At 42.3% G+C, this 23,402-nt stretch overlaps 1 protein-coding gene across 6 annotated transcripts in view; it reads left to right on the top strand.

The window, feature by feature from the left end:
* The first annotated feature begins 1,588 nt into the window (after positions 1-1,588).
* ADAM23 (ADAM metallopeptidase domain 23) overlaps positions 1,589-23,402 on the top strand; it is a 185,407-nt gene continuing 163,593 nt past the window's right edge. For all 6 annotated transcript variants that reach the window (XM_043910262.1, XM_043910260.1, XM_043910259.1 and 3 more), the window contains exons 1-2: positions 1,589-2,064; positions 3,164-3,381. In XM_043910262.1, the coding sequence (XP_043766197.1) occupies positions 1,851-2,064; positions 3,164-3,381 (432 nt within the window). In that variant the 5' untranslated portion in view covers positions 1,589-1,850. The remainder of the gene's footprint in view (positions 2,065-3,163; positions 3,382-23,402) is intronic.

Genomic DNA, 23,402 nt, shown 5'->3' with positions numbered 1-23,402 from the left:
TGATACAGAGAGGAAGAGCTAATTTTAGTGTTTAATTCTCTAACAGTTCTGAGATCTCTGGTCTCTGAGGGTGTGTCTCATCTCTCTCTCTCCCCCTCTTCCCTCTCTTTTAAGTGAAGGTGGAGAAGGCAGCCAGCAACAGAGTCCTGTCATCCCAATGGTGCAATATACCCACATATTTTCTTTTATTATTATTATTTTAATTGGAGTATAATAGCTTTGCTGTGTTGTTTTAGTGTTGTAGACATGAATCAGCTATATGTAGACTTAAATCCCTTCCCCCTCGAGCCTCCCACTGCTCCCCTGTCCCACCCCTCCAGGTCAGCACAGAGAACTGAGTGGAGCTTCCGGTGCTATACACTGGCTTCTAACTAGCTATCTATTTTACACATCATTTTTTTTTTTCATTTTTTTTTTAAATTGTGGAATTCTTGATCCCCCAAAGTAGATGTTATGATCTCCATTTAAAATACACATAACGGAGAAAAACCCTATTGTTATTACTCAGACTGTCATCGGGAGGGGGAATAAGTGAGTGCTTGTATTATGGGGGCCGAAATCTGCCACAGGCCCTAGCCGGAAACCATGGGATTTAGTGGCTGCTAATCCATTCAATTCAGGCATTTATTTTTTTCCTCCGTATTTTTTACAGCAGTGAGAGAGAAATCTCTTTTTCTCCACAGAAGTCATTTCAGATCTCAAAATCTGAAATGCGTCCTCTCCGATGCATGCCCACCCACAGGGTTGACAAATGCTAGATTTCCCAAGATAGCTGCTACACGCTCGGTTTCTAATCTCCGTATTCATTCCCCGCCAGAATTTCTAAATCCTTCCCCAGTACGTCCAGCCATCCTTTCTGAACTTTTGAGCTCCATCTGTTTTCCACAAAGCCCCTGGGCACTAGTCGGGCGACAGAGGCCAGGACGGAGGGCCCAGGTGGGGCATCCCTGCACCCGAGGTCTGACTCTGCAAGGCCTCTGGGCGTTCTCGGGCCAGCCAGCCCGCCACGCGCCAGCGTGCTTCCCAGTCTTCGTTCCCCGGCGCTGCCGGCGAGCTGAATGAGGAGCAGCGCTATTTTTACCTTCCCGGCTGCAATCCTTTATATATATTTGCAGGAAGGAAATAAATAAAGGATTGAGAAGGAAAGGCTTGGCCTAAGTTTTACACTAGAAGGAAGGGGTTGGATTAGGAGCGGGTATGTAAGGTCTGGGGCGGTGGAAAAGGCAGGTCGATTTCTCTGGGTGGGTGGTTCCTCCACATCCTTTTGCCCTGGAAATCCCCACACTCTTCTTTTCCTCCCTGACTGCCAGCGTCCTCTCTCCCCCGCCCCCACCTCTGGAGGTGCCACCATCACCTCTGATGCTGCATCACTCTGCTGCCTTTTTTCTCCCCTCTTTTTCTCCCAAAATAAAGCATGCGCAGTGCGTCCCGTGCCAGGGACCAGCATCAGCACCAGCACCAGCATCAGCACCGGGCCGCGGGGCCGCGCCCGGGCGCGCTCTCGAGGGCGGGGCGCACGCCCGCGCCACTCGCGTCCGCGCGCAGCCTCAGCATCCTCAGCCCCCGCAGTCGCTGGAGCTGCCGCGCCCGCCGCAGGGAGGGCGGAGCATCTGGGGAGGCTCCAAGTTGGCTGAGCGACTGGGAACCCCCGGACTCTTCAGCGGCCGCCCGGGGAGGGGCTGAGAGGCGAGCGAGGGAGGGGGCGCCGCCCAGCCCCTAGCCTCGACCCCCTGTCCGCGGCCGCACCATGCGCGACGAGCCGGCGTGACCGGCTCCGCCCGCAGCCTCCCCTGCAGCCTAGACCCGCGCTCTCGCTGGCCACACCAAGCGGCGCCCGGGAGCTATGAGCCATGAAGCCACCCGGCAACAGCTCCCGGCGGCCGCCCCTGGCGGGCTGCAGCCTTGCCCGAGCCTCCGGCGACCCCCGCGGCGGCTCCGCCGCCCTGGCGCCCATCCGCGCCCTGGCCCGCGCGCCTCCCTGCCGCCTGCTCCTCGTCCTTCTCCTGCTGCCTCCACTCGCCGCCTCGTCCCGGCCCCGCGCCTGGGGGGCTGCTGCACCCAGCGGTGGGTATGGCCCCGGTGCCCTTTGCATTGCCTTGCCCAAGGGGCCCTGCAGAAGAAAGCGAAGGGCGCGCGGGACCGTGCCCTCCGGACACGTCCAGGGCTCGGCCTTTCCAAGCCTCCCTGCCTGTCCACCCCTCTCATTCCCAAACCCGCGTTCACTCCAGTTCACTTTTTGAAGTCCATTTCTGTTGCAGTCACTGAATTACTGCCGGAAGATATTTAGTGGATGCGGGGTCCCTAATTGATTTCTGTGCAACTTGGGGAGACCGGTGTACGGGAGATGCAGCGAGGAAGCAAGTTTTTTTCTCGGGTGGTGGAGCCTGAACGCGAATGCGGGAGGATGTGATGAGAACAGTGCTAATGTATCTTCTTAGATTGCCTAGAGGGTTTATTCACCGCTGTTGGAATTATAGGTGGGGGAGGGAAATTTCGGGGCTCTAAACCTTCGGCTTGTGATTTCTCAAAATACTTGTTATTATCATGAACAATTAATGTAATGTTCAATACATTGATGACGGAAAATCAGTGAGAGCAGGAACCTGGCCATAGCAGGAAAATAAATTGGAAAGCTGCCAGCCTCTGCATCCCTCTCTGGCAAAGGATTTTTGCTCATCTCAAAGTTAAAAGAAAAAGGAATTATCCATTTTGTTTAATGAATCAATTAACATTCAGTGTTCATGAATTCAACACTCAAGTTATCTTAGGAGTGTTCTTAGCTCTCAGGTGGGATACTGCTAGTTGGAGTCCCATTTAGCTTCTGCAGAAGCCGAAGGGGTGGAGAAGAGGGTCAAGAACCACTGAGCATGTTTGTTTAATGACCCTACCTTCAAGTCCATTCTCCCCCACCCCCATATTTAGAAGTATAGATTTAAGACTATAAACAGTACATTGTTGGATATTCCTTATTGGCTGTTACCCTATCCAGGCCATTTCGTTGTTGCAATAACTTGCTTTCCTGTGTCTCTACTCCTTACATGCTTTTAAGTAGAAAACTTTGTTTTTGCAATTAATGGAAAAAAATGCATTTTAGTACTTATGTATTGATAGGGTACTTGTGTGTTTGTGTATGTTTGTGTCCCCCTCCGTCCCCCAACCCCAGCTCCCTATTGGAGTGAAACTGCAGGAAAAAAATTGGGAGTCCTGGCAGATGAAAACAACACATTGCAACAGAATAGCAGCAGTAATAGCAGTTCCAGCAATGCAATGCAGAAAGAAATCACCCTGCCTTCAAGACTCATATATTACATCAACCAAGACTCGGAGAGCCCTTACCATGTTCTTGACACAAAGGCAAGACACCAGCAAAAACATAACAAGGTAGGCAGGGGCTGGGTATGCAATGTGGCTGCTGTGAAGAGTTGTCCTTTGATTTGATTTTCTGCCAGAATCTGATTTTACAAATTTTATTGCAGCATTTTATTAGGAAACCAATTAATATTATGATAGGGGAGAAGCTGAAGGGAATTCACCTGGAATCTACTGGGATAGGGTTGCTGTTTCTCTCTCCTTTCTGACTCTAAACTGGAATTGGAATTTTCTTAAGGCCTTATAAGTTTAACAGCTGATATGTGGTCCATTTTTCTAGGTGCATTGAACACTGAACAGTAGTTAAACCAATATGTTGGTAGTCCTGACTTTTATCTGTGAGGCTTTATGTAAGGGTGCAGTATTCTACCTCCCATGATGAAAACTGCTTTCAGCCTGCACCCAGAAAATATATAAGAAGCTGTTGGGCCATAGATTCCGCATCTACACTTTCACTTAGAAATTGAGTCATTAAGTTTGAACAACCTCTTTCTTTAGTTAGTCAATACTTTTTTTTTTTTGGTTATATTTTCAGTAGGTCAATAATATGACATATTGAAGGATTAGGGTGAATATAAACAAACAATTTATATAACTCAGAGACCAGTTCTTTCAAGACTTTATCTGTCTTGTTCATTGTGAGCAATTGCTTTACTTTGGTTCAGAAAGTGTCACTGATTTTTTTAAAAAAGAATTCAGTGGAAGATGAAGGTGCATAACATCCAAAGAGTTTAAGAGATCCTTTTTTTTCCTGCTTACTAGTCATTATTTGAGTTAATAATATTTTGGACCCCAAGCAGATTTCCATAATGGATTATCAGTGCCTTTTTCTTTATTAGCAGCAGAAAACAGAATTTCTGTGTTAAATATTTTACTTTGGACTTGTCAGGGAGGAAGAAAACGTTTTTCTGGCTTTCTAGGTTCTTCTAGCTGGTCCAAATATTAAATTGACATGAGTTAGATTAACAAGAGAAAGTGAAATTTACTTTCATTTGTATACATGTGAGGGCCTGAGGCCCCTGCATACCTGAAAGGGTCAGAGATGGAAAGATAAAATGAGGCATATATACCATCTTAGGCTAAGGAATGGCATAGGGCCCTGGGGCTTCCAGGGACAGGAGGGTCATTCATAAGATGATAAAAAGAGTGGATGGTTGGTAATTAGATGTTTGCTGGCCATATAGATGGGGCCACTTAGCTAAAATTTATCTCTGGTAATAAATCTTTTCTGGGAAAAATCCTCAATTTAAATTCTTCTGAGTCATTAAGGGAGTTGCAGTGGTTTCTTTTGAACTTTCAGGGTCTTGATTGCACCTTTAGCTCAAAATAATCCTGATGCAAAAGTGACATTTTGTGGGAAGTGGTTCTGAACGCCTACAGATTATACCTGTTCAGTTGAGAGGAACAGTCATTTTCTAAACATGTGGAACTTAAGGAAAGTAGATGGTTTGCATCATTACTTCCCTTAGTTTTCTAAAATATAGGTAACAGTATTTATTCCCATTTTCCAAACGGGGAGTTAGACATTTAAGGCTATCAGATGACTTTCCATGAATGTAAAACCACTGATATAAAATTCAAGGGGCCTGAATATTTAATATTTACAGGTCAGGTTTCTGAGAAAATGCTTCCTCCATATAAGATGTTATTGGAGAAGTTAACTTTGCTTCACGGTGCTGTGAAGTGACTGCTCCCCACCTTAGCTGAGGTGCAGGGGTCTCTATACTCACAGCCCTTTCCCCAGCTGCTTGTATGTAACTTGATGGGTTCACTCCTGGATCTTCTCTACCCATTTGTCTTGTTGGTAGGAGGAGTGGGTGAGTCTTCAAGGAAGAAAAAGTTCCTCTTGATAAAGACACTGAGGCCAATTTTATGGTTTTTCTACTAATTAGTAAGATCTTCTATGGTTTGGTAACAAGTTCTCAAACTCACCAGTGCCTTCTGCATAGGGTGCTGGAGGAAGAAAAAAATAACGGCCTGAAAGTCTATTTTAAAGAAGTTCTCTTGAGGTGAGACGAAGGAAACTTTAGGGGAACTTTTTTTTTTTTTTTTCCTAACAGCTCAGGTACTGTTGTTGGCTATGACTGACTCCTGTCTTCTAGCCTAATGTTATGTGATTGCTTTGTTTGGTGGGACTTGGTTTGACTACAGTATATCAGAAGTTTTATGTTAATGAGGTTGTTAAAACTTTACCCATGACCATATAGAGGAATGGGTTTCCCAGATGGCGCTAGTGGTAAAGAACCCACCTGCCAATGCAGGAGACAAAGAGATGCAAGTTCGATCCCTGGATCGGGAAGATCTCCTGGAGAGGGCATGGCAACCTGCTTCAGTATTCTTGCCTGGAATCCCATGGACAGAGGAACCTAGCAGGCTACATAGGGTCCACAGGGTCACAAAGAGTCGGACACGACTGAAGCAGCTTAGCATGCACGCACTTGTGCACACATGTAGAGGAGTAGATTTCTCACTGTGGAGCACATACTTGCTTTTGGAAGGATGTTGCCTCTCTATTTCCACCACCCTTAGTGGTTGAGTTTCTTCTATCTTCAAAGCAAATGTTTATGCAAAAATTACATTTGAAAGCATTTTTCTCCTTATTAGTTTGACTCAACAAGTATTTGTTGCACTGTTCTCAAGTGCAAAGTGGTATGCTAAAGATTCAGAGATAAGAGATAAGGAGAACAAGGATGAACAAGACATGGTCTGTCTTCCAGGAGATGCAGAAATGAGATCAGCAAGATTCCATGAAGTGTTCCCGAACAGGTGTAAGCAGTGTTCTTCCTGTATGGTGGTTTCGCTGAAATTTCCCTTTGAGTCCTGTGATTTCCCTTGTGCTTCTGTTTTGAAGCTTCTCTTGAACTCATTGACAAACAGTGTTCCGTATGGTTTCTGCTAGATCTTTCGCTGACTTACCTAATCATAGTGATGGGAGATGCATGTCAATTCAGCAGCTTTCCAAATGCTTCAGTAAGAGAGAAAGTATACAGTTTCCTTATTTTTGCTTTTATAAAAGGATGTTTGACTTTAATATCTGTATATTTTGCACCTTTTTCTCCACTGATTTCATTGCACTCAAGCACATTTTAATGAATGCCTTAGAAATGCTGAATCACTGTGCCATTCTCCTGGGTCCCTAGATTGGGGGATAGAGGTGGAGAGGGAGATTTCCAGATATAGATCGCAAGGCAGAGCTCTGTATTTACTTCCTAAATATTCAGAGTTGACCAGGCGCTACTACTTTACAGTTGTGAAAGTTAAAATGTTTGTTAACTCTTTCAAAAATCACTAAGTGTAAAAGCAGACTGTGCAAAGCACTGCTGTTAACACTAGTGTTTTTGAAAAGCGTTAAGTTTTCTCTCTCAATGATTGTTTAGGAATCTTTTTATCTCTAGATAGGGCTTTGCGTAACTTACTGTTCAAACTGTGACATTTTTTGAGAGTGAAAATAGGTGCACCTAATAATTATGCCAGGATAATTGGCATAAACCTAGATGGTTCAGGGCGGACTGGAAACGTGGTTACCTCAGACCTAAATAGTAATATTCCTTGATTTTTGGAACTTACCCAAATTCAGGTGTTTTTAGAGACAGCATTATTTTCTGATGATTTATTGTAATTTTTCTCTTACTAACTGAGTGTGTTAGTCACTCAGCCGTGTCCGACTCTTTGCGACCCCATGGACTGTAGCCTGCCAGGCTTCTCTGTCCATGGAATTCTCCAGGCAAGAATACTGGAGTGGATTGCAACTAACTAGGAAGTTAGTTTACCACCACGTGGAAATAATAGGGTCTGAATTGGAAACATAGTTTTGCTGCCTTATCAAGACTTTTCTTTACTTGTAGAGACTTTTATAAGCATAAATGGAATTTTATGATTACTAAAGACAAGCATTTTATCAACCATTCATTCAGTTTATTGATAAACATTTGAAAAGGAAAAGAATCCATTTAGATAAATAAATAAATTAATTAATTAATAGATAATCCTATGAGATCTGTTTCTGAGAAAGTTAATGAACCTGTGGAGGAAGAAAAATACTTTTTCTTCTACTTTTCAAGATTCTTGGCTGAGACACGCCCTGTAATTAAAGACAGGTTAACAGGAGAAAAATAGAAATTTAACACCATAACACTATAATATCAATAGTTAATAGTTGTGTTTAATAATGTGTATGTCTTCTGTGTGCATGGGAGAGACCGAAGAAAACTGAGTAACTTGAAATGGCCCAGCCACCAGCTTAAATAACTGTCCTGCTAAAGACCAGCTACTGGGGACTGGGGAGCCACTGATGGGAGGCTGTCAGGAAAAGCACCGTAAATGAGGGTAAGATTGTATACGGATTTAAATCGTTGCCTTTTACACTGATTAAGTGTTTCTGGTGGCTTTGAGCCTCCTCCTCTTTCTGGTATGGACAGGGAAACACCTTATAAATAGAGATTTCTTATACATATAAATGTCTCTTACAAAAGAGTAACTTCTGTTTGGTTTACAGAGCTTCTCCTGTGTCTGCTGTTTCTTAAAAATAACCAGCCTAAAATAATGTTTATGCCAAAGAGGCATATTTTGGGATAGTATATTCTGCTCCCCTTCAAATCTTTTCCTAACACTTGCCTTTAGTCAAAATTACTTGCCTTGAATCCTACTTTTTTAGGATTCTTTTCTCTTACAGTTGGGAAGGGATGGAACAGGCAGCTTATGAACAGCACAGGGTCTGAGGGAAGATGAAAGTCATCTCCTTGGCTGAGTTTTTTGTTATCCTCCCTGCTGTGTTGAAAGTGTTAGTTGCTCAGCCATGTCTGACTCCTTGCAACTGTGTGGCCTGTAGCCCACTGGGCTTCTCTGTCCTTGGGCTTCTCCAGGCAAGAATATTGGAATGGGATACCATGGTCTTCTCCAGGGGAATCTTCCTAACCCAGGGATCGAACCTGGGTCTCCCACATTGCAGGCAAATTCTTTACTGTCTGAGCCACCAAGTCAGGAATATCCTCTGGAGGAGGGCATGGCACCCCATCCCAGTATTCTTGCCTGGAGAATCCCATGGGCAGAGGAGCCTGGTGGGCTACAGTCCATAGGGTTGCAAAGAGTCAGACACTACTAAAGTGAATTAGCTCACACACATGCAATGACCCTCATTACTGTGTTGAGGGGTTGGAGTTGGTGTATTGAATTAAGGACATACAGATTATGACCTGTTCAATGAGGGGGCTCAAGCCACCCACACCGGTTGGCTAGTAACTCCCTCAGCATCCAAGCTCCCACTCTGGGGAAGTGTAATCAATTAAGTCATTTGGATTGAAAGCACAGTTTCAGTACATCCGTGCAAAGGAAGTAGAATCACAAGATTATTACTTAGAGCTCCCAGAAAGGGTTGTGGGGCAATGAATGAGAAGGAGGTGGGGAAAGAGAGTCCATTGTCCCAGGTCACCAGTAAACAAAAGATAGAGAGGGTAGCAAGCACCTATCACTTATAAGGTGGTTGAGTCAGAGGTCACTAACTTTTCCCAGGTTTACCTGTAAGTGATTATTATTATTATTATTTTAATATTTTTTTGTGTGGCTGCACCAAGTCTTAGCTGAAGCATGCAGGATCTAGTTCCCTGAACCGGAATTGAACTCAGGCCCCCTGTGCTTTGAAAGTGCTGAGTCTTAGTCACTAAGTGATTATTTTGAAGGAATCTGTGGAAGGCAAAGAGGGACTTTTTGGTGGGAATCCCGAAGTTAAATTTTTATCTAAATGTCCAGACCCTGGGTGTGAGCAGGATTTTCATTCTGTAAAATGCCCCAGCAATAACTAAGAAAAGCAAAAGTTGTTTTTTCGTCACACCTATCCCCACCACCCCAGGGTGACTAGAAAGGTTTAAGTGGATTTAGATCTCCATGGTTATTGGAGAGATCTGCCTACTCTGCTTCAGGACAAGGCTGGTTCCACATTTCCTGACCACCCAGAATCCAGCTGCTCCACCACTCTGGGTGTGGGACAGCAGAAAGAAATACAGTGTCCTCAGAACTGATAGTGTGACCACTACTAGGTTATTTGGTAAAACAGACTTTGATATTGGCCTCAGTGGCCTTCCCACATTTTCTATGACTACCAAATTGTAATACATAGAATTCAGGTCTGTAATGGTTTTCCTTATAATGCCTGGCATATAATAGGCTGTCAGTAAATATCTGTTGAATGAATTGATGGTTGAACACTCCTGTGTTAGAAAGAGTGCAGTGCTTTCTGTGAAATTTCATGTTATAATTAAATTGACATTCAAAAGAGCCTGAAGTTACTGTTAAGTATTTTTGGCACTGTGACAGAGCAGCCAGAGACAGAATTTTGGTCTCAAGTTATTCAGTTCAGTTCAGTTCAGTCGCTCAGTCGTGTCCGACTCCTCGAGACCCCATGAATTGCAGCACGCCAGGCCTCCCTGTCCATCACCAACTCCTGGAGTTTACTCAAACACATACCCATCGAGTTGGTGATGCCATCCAGCCATCTCATCCTCTGTCATCCCCTTCTCTTCCTGCCCCCAACCACTCCCAGCATCAGGGTCTTTTCCAACGAGTCAACTCTTTGCATGAGGTGGCCAAAGTATTGGAGTTTCAGCTTCAGCATCAGTCCTTCCAATGAACACCCAGGACTGATCTGCTTCAGGATGGACTTGTTGGATCTCCTCGCAGTCCAAGGGACTCTCAAGAGTCTTCTCCAACACCACAGTTCAAAAGCATCAATTCTTTGGCGCTCAGCTTTCTTCACTGTCCAACTCTCTCAAGTTATTAGCACTGTGTAAATTGTGCTTACATTACCTAAAATTGTGAGAATACTTCTATTAACAATTCTTAGATTATTCCTGTCCCTGTCACTCACCGTTAATGTGGATAATCACGAGCTGACTGCGTGGGAGATTTTGTCATTGCAACTGGTTAATTCTCAATGGTGGAACCCAAGGTGTCCACTCATATAGTTTCCAGTCAATCAGATTTACATCTGATCTGTGAGGTGTTCAGTTCCATTTGGTTAATGCCTGTTTTGAATGAGACCCTGTGCTAGCCTCTGGGAAAAGCGAGGAAGAGAACTACTGAGTCCCTCCCTCTGCTCTGACCTGCTGGACATCAGAAACACGGCAGCTGCTGGTGTGTGTGTGGTTCCTGCCGGAGTATTGCTAATTGTAGGAAGAAAGGGCTGCAGGGACTCAGGAAAGTCAGAGAAAACCTCAGACAGGAAGAAATGATGGAGCTGGCCCTAAAGACCAACTAGGAGACACGTTCTCGGGAGATGGAGAGAGGGTAGAGGTGGAGAGGGGCCCACAGTCAGCAGCTTTGGCCTTGGGGAGGCAGCGAGGTGAGTGTGAGAAGGGGAAATCCAATTGTGGGAAATTTAAAAGAAACAGGTGTTATTATTACATTCATGTTGTTGTTTAGTTGCCAAGGTGTGTCCAATTTTTGGTGCAACCCCATGGATTGCAGCCCTCCAGGCTTCTCTGTCCATGGGATTTCCCAGACAAGAATACTGAGTAGGTTGCCATTTCCTTCTCCAGGGGAGCTTCCCAACCCAGGGATCAAACTCGTGTCTCCTGCATTGGCAGGCGGATTCTTTACTGATGAACCACAAGGGAAGCCCATTGCATTCAGAGTCAACTTAAAAAAACGCTCACTTAATTCCTCCAGAAACCCAGTAATGTACGTGTTTATAGATGCAGCAGTTGAGAATTATTATTAGTGTTTTTAGAAAGGACAAACAGCTAGTACATGGCTGACAGAGTCAAGATTTGAACCCAGGTCTTACCCTTTGCAGAGGCCAGGCTGGAGAAAGACTTGGTTGTGTTGGGCATGGCAGGTGGCCAGGGGGAAAGGCTATGAAGACTGTGAAGAGATCAGGGATTTTGATTTATTTTGTGTCAAATGGTTCAGTCCTGACAAGTCCAGAGGTGAGCCTGTGACTGGTTGAACATTGATTGAAGGCCAGTTCTGGGCTCCTTAGGGAACTTGTCTTCCAGTGGGGCGAGACAGACTATAAACACAGAAGCAAAACAGCACAAAGATTTTAGGTATTGACAAGTGCTTGAAGAAGATAAAATGGCACATGTGATAGAGAATCGTGGGTGGGATGGTTGCTCTTGGAGAATTGGAAGATTGGGCCTATGGTCTTGGGTGAGAGTAACCTACCTACTGTGACTTCTCTTTAGATGGGGTGGGTGAGTGCTGTTTCAGTGCCCCCCCACCCCATCCTTGTTGCCAAATACCTACCTGTCCTGTTACTTGCCGGGCCCCTGTAGGAGTTTGAGTTTGGACCCTAGTCTTTGATTCTTCTCTCCTACAAAGTCTGAACCATTTTTGATCATTTCACCCTGATTTGATTTGACGACCACCGTGTTTTCCATGGTAGGACTTCCCAGGTGGCACTAGTGGTAAAGAACCCACCTCCCAGTGTAGATGCAGGAGATGAAGGTTTGATCCATGGATTGGGAAGATCCCTTAGAGGAAGGCATAGTAACCCACTCCAGTATTCTTGCCTAGAGAATCCCATGGAGAGAGGAGTCTGTGGGCTATGGTCCTTAGGGTTGCAAAGAGTTGGACATGACTGAAGTGACTTAGCACATGTGCTTTCCATGTTAAGTCATGGTCTTCAAAGTCTTGCTTCATTCTGTGTCCCTACATTATATTTTCCACTCTTTCTGTTCCTGGGTTGGTGCCTTCCTGATAGCTATGTAACTACTGTGTCATGCTGTCTTCACTTACTCTCAGGTTTTGTTAACAGATTATAGGCCACTGTTCTCTCTTTTGTTGTTGTTAGTGTTCAGTCTCTCAGTAATGCCCGACTCTTTGCCACCCCATGGAATGCAGAATGCCAGGCTTCCCTGTCCTTCACCATTTCCCAGAGCTTGCTCAAACTCATGTCCATTGAGTCAGTGATGCCATCCAACCACCTCGTCCTCTGTCATCCCCTTCTCCTCCTGCCTTCTGTTTTCCCCAGCATCAGGGTCTTTTCTAATGAGTCAGTTCTTCGCATCAACTGGCCAAAGTACTGGAGCTTCATCTTCAGCGTCAGTCCTTTCAATGAATTTTCAGAGTTGATTTCCTTTAGGATTGACTAGTGTGATCTCCTTGCAGTCCAAGGGACTCTCAAGAGTCTTCTCCAACAACACAGTTCAAAAGCATCAATTCTTTGATGCTCAACCTTCTTTATGGTCCAACTCACATCCATACATGACTACTGGAAAAACCATAGATTTGATTAGACAGATCTTTGTCAGCCAAGTAACTGTCCTCTCCGAAGCCAATCATAAAATAACAAGGCGCGTTTATTTGCTCATTGGCTTTGCCCAGGGCTGGTGGCATCACCCAGGCTGAGGGTAAAGTCACACAGGACCAGAGCTGTCCTGACTGCCTTGTTCCTGCTTCTCAGCGGTACCACTGTTTTCTCAGCCGCTGGGGAGTGAACCTTGGGAGTCGTCGTTGACTCTTTCCTGTCCTTCATCTTCTGTCTATAAGTAGTCACATGTTAAGTCTTGACATTTCTCCCCAAATCCATCCTTGCCTCCTCTTCTGTATTGTGTTCTTGTCATCGCCTCTTGTCTCTCTTTTTCTCTCTCTGTCAATCCATCAGCCCCACTGCTGACAGATTAATCTTCCTGGAACACTTAGTGCATCACATGACTGCTTTTATCCACATGCAGCAAGCATGATTTCAGCTGATGAATTTTCCTTGTGGGATGAAGAAGAGAAAGTGAAGTGCTCTGGAAGAGAGCTGTCGCCCCTGCACTGCCCTTCTGAATCCTACACATTTGCTGGTCTTTTCTCCTTTCAGCATTTCTCCAGGCCTCTTTTAACCCAAAAGTCAGTTCATGGCAGGAGTTAATTTTGTCCAGATGATTCCATTCATATCCATCCAAACCCTGGGTCTAGTTATGGAAAACCCTTGTGTGCGTGTATGTGTCTTAGTTGCTCAGTTGTGTCCAACTCTTTGCCACCCCGTGGACTGTAGCCCACCAGGCTCCCCTGTCCATGGAGTTCTCCAGGCAAGAATACGGGAGTGGGTAGTGATTCCCTTTTTCAGGGGATCTTCCCGACCCAGGGATCGAACCCAGGTCTTATGGGTTGCAGACAGATTCTTTACAGTCTGAGCCAGAGAAGCCCCAAGGGGGATAGTTATGAAAAACCCTTGTGATCAGTGGCAATAACTCAAACTGTCAGCAGTGTGTTCTTGACTTTTGTTTCAGGTTCAGATACCTAACTTTGCAGGTTAAATTCCTGCCTCAGAAGGTTCTTCCTCTCTATCTTTAAGATCTGAATAATTAATCGCTTCTAGAGAATATGTTTTCAGAATGAAAATATTTTATTCCTTTCAAAAATGTACATAATCATAAGGCTTTATTCAAAGTATTCGGTTCACAAATGACGTGGGTATCTGTAGCTTTCTGGAAACCTCATTCATTCACAATACACAGAGCCTCTTAATTTTGCAATTTTACAAAGGAGTTTTTGTGTTTAGAATTTATATAAATTCAGTACAATTTAAATCAAATCCAGTGCTAGGAATTCTATTATGAAAGGGTGGATTCAGTTATCATATTTTAGTTAGAATAATGAGAAGTTAAAAACAATTACGTTCATTCACAGCAAATCAAGATACAGTTTTTGTGTCTCAAGAGGAAATGAGACATGTGTCCTCCATCATTGGTTACAAAGTACGGACAGAGCCAGACTGGGAATTATGTTTCAGATAAGGTTTTGTAATACAGGTGTCTTCTCGGGCTCAAGAGTAGACAGAACTTACTTTCCTCATCTGGAACATTGCAAATTAATGAATTAAAAATCTATGTTCAAATCTATTGTGGTCAGTATTTGTCAACGAGAACTACCTCAGTGCTAAATGTTCTCAAAGCTTTCTATTTAGACATAGAATGGATAGAAACTCAAGTATCTCTTCTCCTGATAGACATGAATTACAGAGAGTTAAGTTAAACAAACCAATGGACAGAGAAATATAAGTGGAACCCCATAACCAGTGACCGTATTGCCTTTTAGCTTTGATCTGTTGTTATATATCTGGGGACATTCATCTCTTTTTTATTTGCATGGCAGTGTCCACATGAGGGAGTCATTCTGGCAAGTTTTAAACCCTCTGTGGATAGGAAGAACAAGATAATCACACACTTCTGGATCATCTCCTTCTGCCCTCAGTGGGGCTAAAGATTAAGTGTATGAGTCAAGTCTAAGCATAACTAAAGACATATCGTACAAAACAGTCCAGAGCCATGAAGACGTTGATTTTTGAGCATCTGCTTGAACTCCAGTATCTGTTCCAGTGCTGCTGCTGCTGCTTTTTTTTTTAACTGTGGATGTTCAGGAATTTGCTGTATCAAGTTGTAGTCTGGATCACTTAGCTGGGTGCTTTGTATTGTCTTTTGCTTGTTAACAGGCCTGCTAATACCATAATACTATAATATCAATAGTTAGTAGTTGTGTTGCAGATGGGCTCCATTAATAATATAAATCAGGCAACATTTAGATCAGTCTTCCCACTGCATGTGCCTCCTTGCTCTTTTCCAACGTTAAATCAACCTGCACTCACTCTGCGGTACACCGGTAGTAACACAGATAATAATTCAGTTTGCAGTGAGCCTGAACAGTTTTACTGAGGCATTTTCATATCTATAATCTCACATGGTCCTCAGAGCATTAATACAAGTTTTCTTTTTTTTTTTTTTAACTGGATGATTATTATTTCTGTGCTCTAGATGAGAAAACTGAATCCAAAGGGGCCAGATCAGTTACTCTAGGTCTTAAATTATTGGCATGGCCAGAATGATCAGAACCTTGGTCTGTAGACTTTTAGGCCCTCATTCTTATCGTAGCACATCTGGAGTTTGGGTTTGACTAGGGAAGTTTACAGCCTTTTTAGACACCTTTCATCTCAATAATAAGGGCCTATGAACCAGGACTTTCCTGGTGGCTCAGCTGGTAAAGAATCCACCTGCAATGCAGGAGATCTGGGTTTGATCCCTGGGTTGGGCAGATCCCCTGGAGGAGGGCATGGCAGCCCACTCCAGTATTCTTGCCTGGAGAATCCCATGGACAGAGGAGCCTGGCAGCTACAGTCCATGGCTTGGCAGAGTCTGACACGACTGAGTGACCAAGGCCAGCATAGCACATGAACTAATCACACACCAAGGGTTCACAGCCACGAACACCACCCGTGGTCTTCCTCTGCAACCAGTTGGTTTTCTTGACATTTTTTTCCCCCCTAAATGAACTCCGGATAAATAATCTTGTTGCCATTTTAATAGTATTTTTGTTTATCTGCTTACCTTTGCTTATTGATCTTCCTTAATTTCTTTATTCCTCTATCAGATTCTCCTTCTGCCTTCTTTACCGAACAAGGGAGTTCTTGTTGGGTGTTTCCAAATCACGTGTTGGACATTTGACTGTTCTATGAGAGCCTTTTATTTTTTAATATTTTAAAATATTTTTAATATAGTAGTGTGCATGCAGCCTGAAGAAACACATCTTCATAAAGAGCTGAATTTACTAAGAACTGGTTAGTTTGCCTTCTTCTCTCCATTAATACCCAATTTAAAACTTTTGCCAGCATGTGATAACTAGTGTTTCCACATAGACATGCTATTTCCACATAGACAGTCCTAAGCCGGGAAACTGGCATTTTAATGATTCAGTGTAGGCATTTATTTTTGGGATAAATATGATTCATACTAGGCTGTTTAGAGTGTCAGATATTATTTGACTTATCTTAAACTCCTTTCCCACATAGCAGGGGAAGAATGGTTGGGGAGTCAGGGGTCAGAGGGTCTTTCAGATCTGCTAATACCAGCTATTTAGACTTGGGCAAGTTACTTAGCCTGTCTAAGCTCTAGATTTTTTTTTTCTTGGTCAATAACATGGACTTAATAATAGTACCCACCCCAGAGGCTATGCTTGGTCAAAATGGTATCAACCCACGTAAAGTGGTTGCACAGTGCCAGGCATGTAGGAAGTACTCAGTAAATGTTATCTGTTAATTACTGACTAGGGAATCCAAGCTGTGCTCTTTTATGGACAAACAGTTGTTTTATTAGAAAAGAAGGTGGGCTTAGAAGTCATTGTGAGGACATTTGTGGGAAGGGTGATTCTCTTGAGTCTTCCTGGTTTTATGGTTGCTGGTGAGCTCGACTGATCCACCTCAGATGAGACTGGAATATTTATGCAAGAATAAATACTCACGGGGGGCTTCCCAGGCAGTGCAGTTGGTAAGGAATCCGCCTGTCAATGCAGGAGACATGGGAGACTTGGGTTTGACCCCTGGGTTGGGAAGACCCCCTGGAGAAGGAAATGGTAACCCACTTCCTGTATTCTTGCCAGAGAAATCCCATGGACAGAGGAGCCTGGTGGGCTGCAGTCCATGGGGTCACAAAGAGCTGGGCACGACTGAGCATGCATGTGCTATCACCAAGTACTCAAGGATGTGACGATGCCCTGCAGGTTGCTGCCCTCTAGACTGCAGTGTGTCTACAGGGCGTTTGTAGACTGGCAGATAGAAGAGCTTGCCCTGAACCTTTGCCGTGATTAGTACACTCCAAGGCAGGCTTGGAATCAAGCATTTTGACACAGTTTTTAAGGTGAACTGTTTTCTGTGTCTAATTGTATGTCTATGTGTGCATGCTCAGTTGCTCAGTCATGTCTGACTCTTTGCGATCCCATGGACTGTAGCCTGCCAGGCTCTTCTATCCATGGGATTTCCCAGGCAATAATACTGGAGTGGGTTGCCATTTCCTTCTCCAGGGATCTTCCAGACTCAGGGATGGAACCTGCTCATTCTGTGTCTCCTGCCTTGGCAGGTGGATTCTTTACCACTGAGCCACCTGGAATCCCTAATTATTTGTCTTTATGTTTGTGTATGGCTCAGTGGGTAAATGACATGCCTGCCAATGCAGCAGACACAGGAGGTGCAGGTTCGATCCCTGAGTCAGGAAGATCCCACAGATGAGGAAATGGCGACTTGCTCCAGTATTCTTGTCTGAAAAATCCCATGGACAGTGGAGCCTGGCAGGCTATAGTCCAAAGGGTTGCAAAGAGTTGGACATGACTAAGCAACTAAACACAAAAACAACATCTATGTAATTGTCAAAGTTATAGATATGGTGTGGCACCAAACACTATATATAACACACATTCGTATGATAATTTCCCTAGAACTGTCCCTATTGGACATTCACACTTCTCTCATCTCCCAAATTCCCCAAACAAAACAAAACCCAAGAAATATTTTCATCTGCCATTGATAGTTTTCTGGCTTTGGAAAGGAATGTCAACAGTCATAAAATCATAGCAGATGGAATAGTATGTAGTCCTCATAGCCAGAAACATTTAACAGGGTAAAAATATTAGAAATACAATTCTGTTTTTGTTTGGACCCCATGATATTACTGAACATGTTATGATCAAGAAGTGAAATTTTGAGCTTTGCCTTTTAACTGCCTTAACCAAGTGGAGTTCATATACTGACTCCCCTTCTCTTATAAATCATGGCTAAAAATAGTTAGTGAACTCCTGTTAATTACTATAGTCCGCCCTGTACAATGCAATGGACTTTCATCTCTGTAGAATGTTCAGACCATAGTTAGAGGCATTTATCACTGCTGGGCAGCATAAAAGCAATTACTCGTTCCCTTCAGAACCAGTGGGGCATTGGGATGATACTGTCTTGTTATTTTTGGCTTTGCAGTGGTGCATAAAACATTTTTTTTGGAAATAGTTAACTATTATTGCTTCATTTCTAGTAAAATATGTCTGTAGTTTTCTTTTTATTCTTTTATTTGGTACATTAATCCTTTTAAGATCTGCTGATGTACTTTAGGATTATTACTCAGATAGTGTATTTATAAACTATCCTGTCTGCTTGTCAGATCTTATGTTGTTTTTTCATTTTAGTTTTCTGGAATTCCTGGCTTTCCCCTGACATGTTTTAACACCCTAATGTGTTAAACGTTTAGGAACTTCTTTGGTTTATTTATGTCATGCACTTGTTTGTTGTGTAACATTTAAGAATTTTAGTTATTTCACAAACAGCATCATCTTCCTTGATAACCAGACTACATTTCCAGCTATTTATCTCATATCTCCACTTGGAGATCTAAAAGATGACTTCAACTTAACATGTTCAAAGAAGAACTTTAGCTTCTAATATCTCCTTCCCCATTCTGCCCCTTCCACTTTCTTCTCATTTGAGTTAGTGGAAAATCATCCTTCCACTAAGCCCTAGAGCCGTTACCCTTCTCTTAAACATAACTTCAAGCCATCAGATCTTGTTGGTTCTCTTCTCAGGGTTGTTTAGAATCTGACCATTTCTCATTGGCTCCACTGATGCCAACCTGGTCTAATCTACCATTACCTTGTATTATTCCTTCCTACCTCTTAATCCCTACTTTGGTTCAGTTCCTGTCAGTCTGGCTCCAGTCTGTTTTATACATTTCAGGCAAAGTGATTCTTTTAAATACTAATTGGGATTCTGTCAGTCTTCAGCTCAGTAACCTGCAAGGGCTTCCCATCTGGCTCAGAGTGACTTTTTATCTCTCTCAATCAGAAAGTAGTCACTGCTAGTAGGAAGTTCTGTATATGTTTTATATACACAGCTTCAGTTCAGTCGTTCAGTTGTGTCTGCCTCTTTGCGACCCCATGGACTTCCGCACGCCAGGCTTCCCTGTCCATCACCAACTCCCGGAGCTTGCTCAGACTCATGTCCATTGAGTCGGTGATGCCATCCAACCATCTCATCCTCCGTCGTCCCCTTCTCCTTCAATCTTTCCCAACATCAGGGTTCTTTCCAATGAGTCAGTTCTTCGGGTCAGGTGGCCAAAGTATTGGAGCTTCAGCATCAGTCCTTCCAATGAATACTCAGGACTGATTTCCTTTAGGATTGACTGGTTTGATCTCCTTGTAGTCCAAGGGACTCTCAAGAGTCTTCTCTAACACCACAGTTCTAAATCATCAATTCTTTGGCACTCAGCCTTCTTTGTGGTCCAACTCTGATATCCATACTTGACTCCTGGAAAAACCATAGCTTTGATGAGACAGACCTTTGTCGGTAAAGTAATGTCTCTGCTTTTTAATATGCTGTCTAGGTTGTCATAGCTTTTCTTCCAAGGAGCAAGCGTCTTTTAATTTCATGGCTGTAGTCACCATCTGCATTTTGGAGCCCAAGAAAATAAAGTCTGTCACTGTTTCCATTGTTTCCCCATCTATTTGCCATGAAGTGATGGGACCAGATGCCATGATCTTCATATTTTGAATGTTGAGTTTCAACCCAGCTTTTTCACTCTCCTCTTTCACCTTCATTAAGAGGCTTTTTAGTTCCTCTTCGCTTTCTGCCCTAAAGGTGGTGTCATCTGCTTATCTGAGGTTATTGATATTTCTCCTGGCAAGCTTGATTCCGCTTGCGCTTCATCCAGTTCGGCATTTCGCATGATGTACTCTGCATATAAGTTAAATAAGCAGTGACATATACAGCCTTGATGTATTCCTTTCCCAGTTTGGAACACGGCTTAGGAAGATTGCTAAGACGTAAGCATCACATTCACTCATGGTTTACAAATATTATAATAAGTGGATTAACCTACTTTGTCGCATTCACATTTTAATTAAAATTTTTTGATTTTTTGTTTTCAAGCCATAGATCAAGGAATTAAAATGGAGCCTTTTTTGTTATAACAATAAGAGCAAGAATAATGCAGAAATATATTTATTGACCTTGTGACAAGTTCAAGATTACCTTGTACTGTTTAAAAATGCCTTTGATGTGTCAGCGGTATAATATATAATTGTACTATAGTATACTATACTATAATTATATTACTGTAATATGTATATGTATATATAGTAATATAATTATAGTATAATTCACAAGATTATACTATGTTATTTACTGCAAAAAGATAGATGATGCTTCTGAGATCAGCAAACAGTGGGCTGAATGAGAGAAGGGTTATTGCTGTAGTAATGAGTGTCACAGTTTTTATTTCCATGAAGAGCAGTGCTTTCTTTAGTAGTTGGGGAGATTGCTTGAGGCCAAAGAAGAGGAGCTTCATTGTGAGGTCTGGAGTCTTCACAGAATTTTTGGAAGGGGACTCTTAATATCAGACCTAAAGGAAATGGATTGTACTGTAACCATTGGACTTCCCAAGGAGTGGATGGTGGGTATCAGCTGATGCTCTTGAAAAGAAAATTGCTCAAAAGAAGTATTTGGAGATGTTTTGCTGGAAACTGAGATTTGTTAATTGCTAGATGAATAAAACAAATGGAGAGTAATGTTTAAGAGAAAGAAAAAGGAGTAGTTCTGTTTTTGCAAGTTAAACTTCTTTATAGTTACAAAATAGATATAAACTTTACCATGTTAATCATTTAAGTGTATATTCTGTGGTATTAAGAGGGAAATGGCAACCCACTCCAGTATTCTTGCCTAGAATATCCCATGGACAGAGGAGCCTGGCGGGCCACAGTCCATGGGACCTCAAAGAGTTGGACATGGCTGAGTGACTGAGCACGCGAGTTTTATTGTGCAACTATCAGCGTCATCCATCTCCATGATGTTCTTCGTCTGCTCCAACTGAAGCTCTATAAATATTTATTCCCTATTCCTCCCCTTCCCTGGCCTCTGGCCACTGGAATCTTACTTTTTATCTCTGTGAATCTGTCTTAGATACCTAATATGACTAGAATCATAAAGTATTTGTGTTTTTTGTGACTGGCTTATATCACTTAGCGTAATGTCTTCAGGGTTCATCCCTATTGTAGTATGTATTGGAATTTCTGTTCTCTTTAAGGATGATTAATATTCCACTGTAGACCCAGGTTTGATCCCTGGGTTGGGAAGATCTCCTGGAGTAGAGAATGGCTACTGGAGAATACTCCAGTATTCTTGTCTGGAGAATCCCATGGATGTAGGAGCCTGGTGGGCTATGGTCCATGGGGTTGCAAAGAGTTGGACAGAACTGAGTGACTAACACTTTCACTTTTTTCATACACACACACACACACACACACCCCACATTTTGTGTATTCATTAATTTGCTGAAAGATACTTGGACTGTTCTACCTTTGGCTAATGTGAATAATGCTGCCATGAACATGGATATAGAAATATCTGAGTCTCTGTGTTCAGTTCTTTTGGGTATATACCCAGAAGTGGAATTTCTAGGTCATATGGTAGTTCTATTTTTAACTTTTTGAGGAATTACTATAACATTTTCCAAAGCAGCATCATTATTTACATTCCCACCAGCAACTCACAAGTATTCCAGTTTCTCCATGTCCACATCAAAACTTGTTTTCTATTGTTGTTGTTGTTGTTTTAATAACAGCCATCCTAATTTGTGTGAAGTAGAATCTTATTATGGTTTTGATTTACATTTTTCTGATGGTTAGTAATGTTGAACACCTTTTCATTTGCTTATTGACCATTTGTATGTTTTTCTTGGTGACATGACTATTCATTCCTTTGCCTATTTTAAAATCGAGTTGTTTGTTTTCTAGTTGAGTTGTAAGAGTTCTTTACATATTCTGGGTATCAATTGCTACCAGACATATTTTTCTCTTATTTTATGAGCTGATTTTTTTACTCTTAAAATTTAGTTCTTAATTTTAATGAAGTTCAACTTTTCTATTTTTTCTCTTGTTGCCTGTGCTTTTGGTTTCATAGCCAAGAAACCATCGCAAAACCCAGTGTCATTAAGCTTTACCCCTATATTTTCTTCTAAGAGTTTTATGGCTAATGGTTAAGCGTTCAATTCATTTTAAAATAATTTTTGTATATGGTGTAAGTTAAGGATCCAGCTTCAGTGTTTTGCATGTAGTTATTAAGTTTTTTTTTTTTTTTACATCACTGTTTATTGAAAAGACTGTCTCTTCCCTATTGAATGGCCTTGGCATTCTCCTTGAAAATCATTTGACAAGAGTTTATTTCTGGGCTCTTTAGTCCATTGGTCTATATGTCTATCTTTCTATCAGTATCATATTGCTTTGATTACTGTTGTTGTTGTTCAGTTGCTAAGTTGTGTCCAACTCTTTGTGACCCCATGAATTGCAGCATGCCAGGCTTCCTTTCACTATCTAAGGAACTATGAGACTTTCAGCTTTGTTCTTTTTCAAGACTGCTTTGACTGTTCAGGGTCCCTTGAAATTCCATATGAATTTTAGGATAGATTTTTTAATTTCTGCAAAAAATATGATTGGAATTTTAATAAGGATTGCACTGAATCTGTAAATTTCTTTGGGTAGTATTGATATCTCAACAGTATTATGTTTTCCAATCCATGAATATGAGATGTCTTTCTATTTATTTCTGTTTTGTTTAGTTTCTTTTTTATCAGTGTTTTAGTGTTCAGAGTCCGAGTCTTTCACCTGCTTAGTTAAGTTTATTCCTAAGTACTTATTCTTTTTGATACTATTGTAAATAGAATTGTTCACTTAGTTTCCTTTTAAGATTTTTCATTGTTAATGTATAAAAATGAAACTAAGTTTTGTGTGTTGATTTTTGTATTCTTTAACTTTGCTGAATTCATTAATTAGTTCTAATAGGGTTTTTTCCTTCTTTATTATTTTTTAATTTATTTATTTTAATTGGAGGCTAATTACTTTACAATATTGTGGTGGTTTTTGCCATACATTGGCATGAATCAGCCATAGGTGTACATGTATCCTCTATCCTGACCCTCCCTCCCACCTCCCTCCCCATCCCATCCCTCTGGGTCATCCCACTTCACTGGCTCTGAATGCCCTGTTTCATGCATCGAACTTGGACTGGTCATCTATTTCACATACGGCAATATACATGTTTCAATGCGATTCTCTCAAATCATCCCACCCTCACCTTCTCCCACAGAATCCAAAAGTCTATTCTTTACATCTGTGTCTCTTTCACTGTCTCACATATAGGGTTGTTGTTACTATCTTTCTAAATTCCATATATATGCGTTAATATACAGTATTGGTGTTTTTCTTTCTGACTTACTTCACTCTGTATAATAGGCTCCAGTTTCATCCACCTCATT

This window comes from Cervus elaphus, chromosome 8 (assembly GCF_910594005.1).
Source record: "Cervus elaphus chromosome 8, mCerEla1.1, whole genome shotgun sequence".
Lineage (NCBI taxonomy): Eukaryota > Metazoa > Chordata > Mammalia > Artiodactyla > Cervidae > Cervus > Cervus elaphus.
This window is presented reverse-complemented; position numbering and strand designations above follow the sequence as displayed.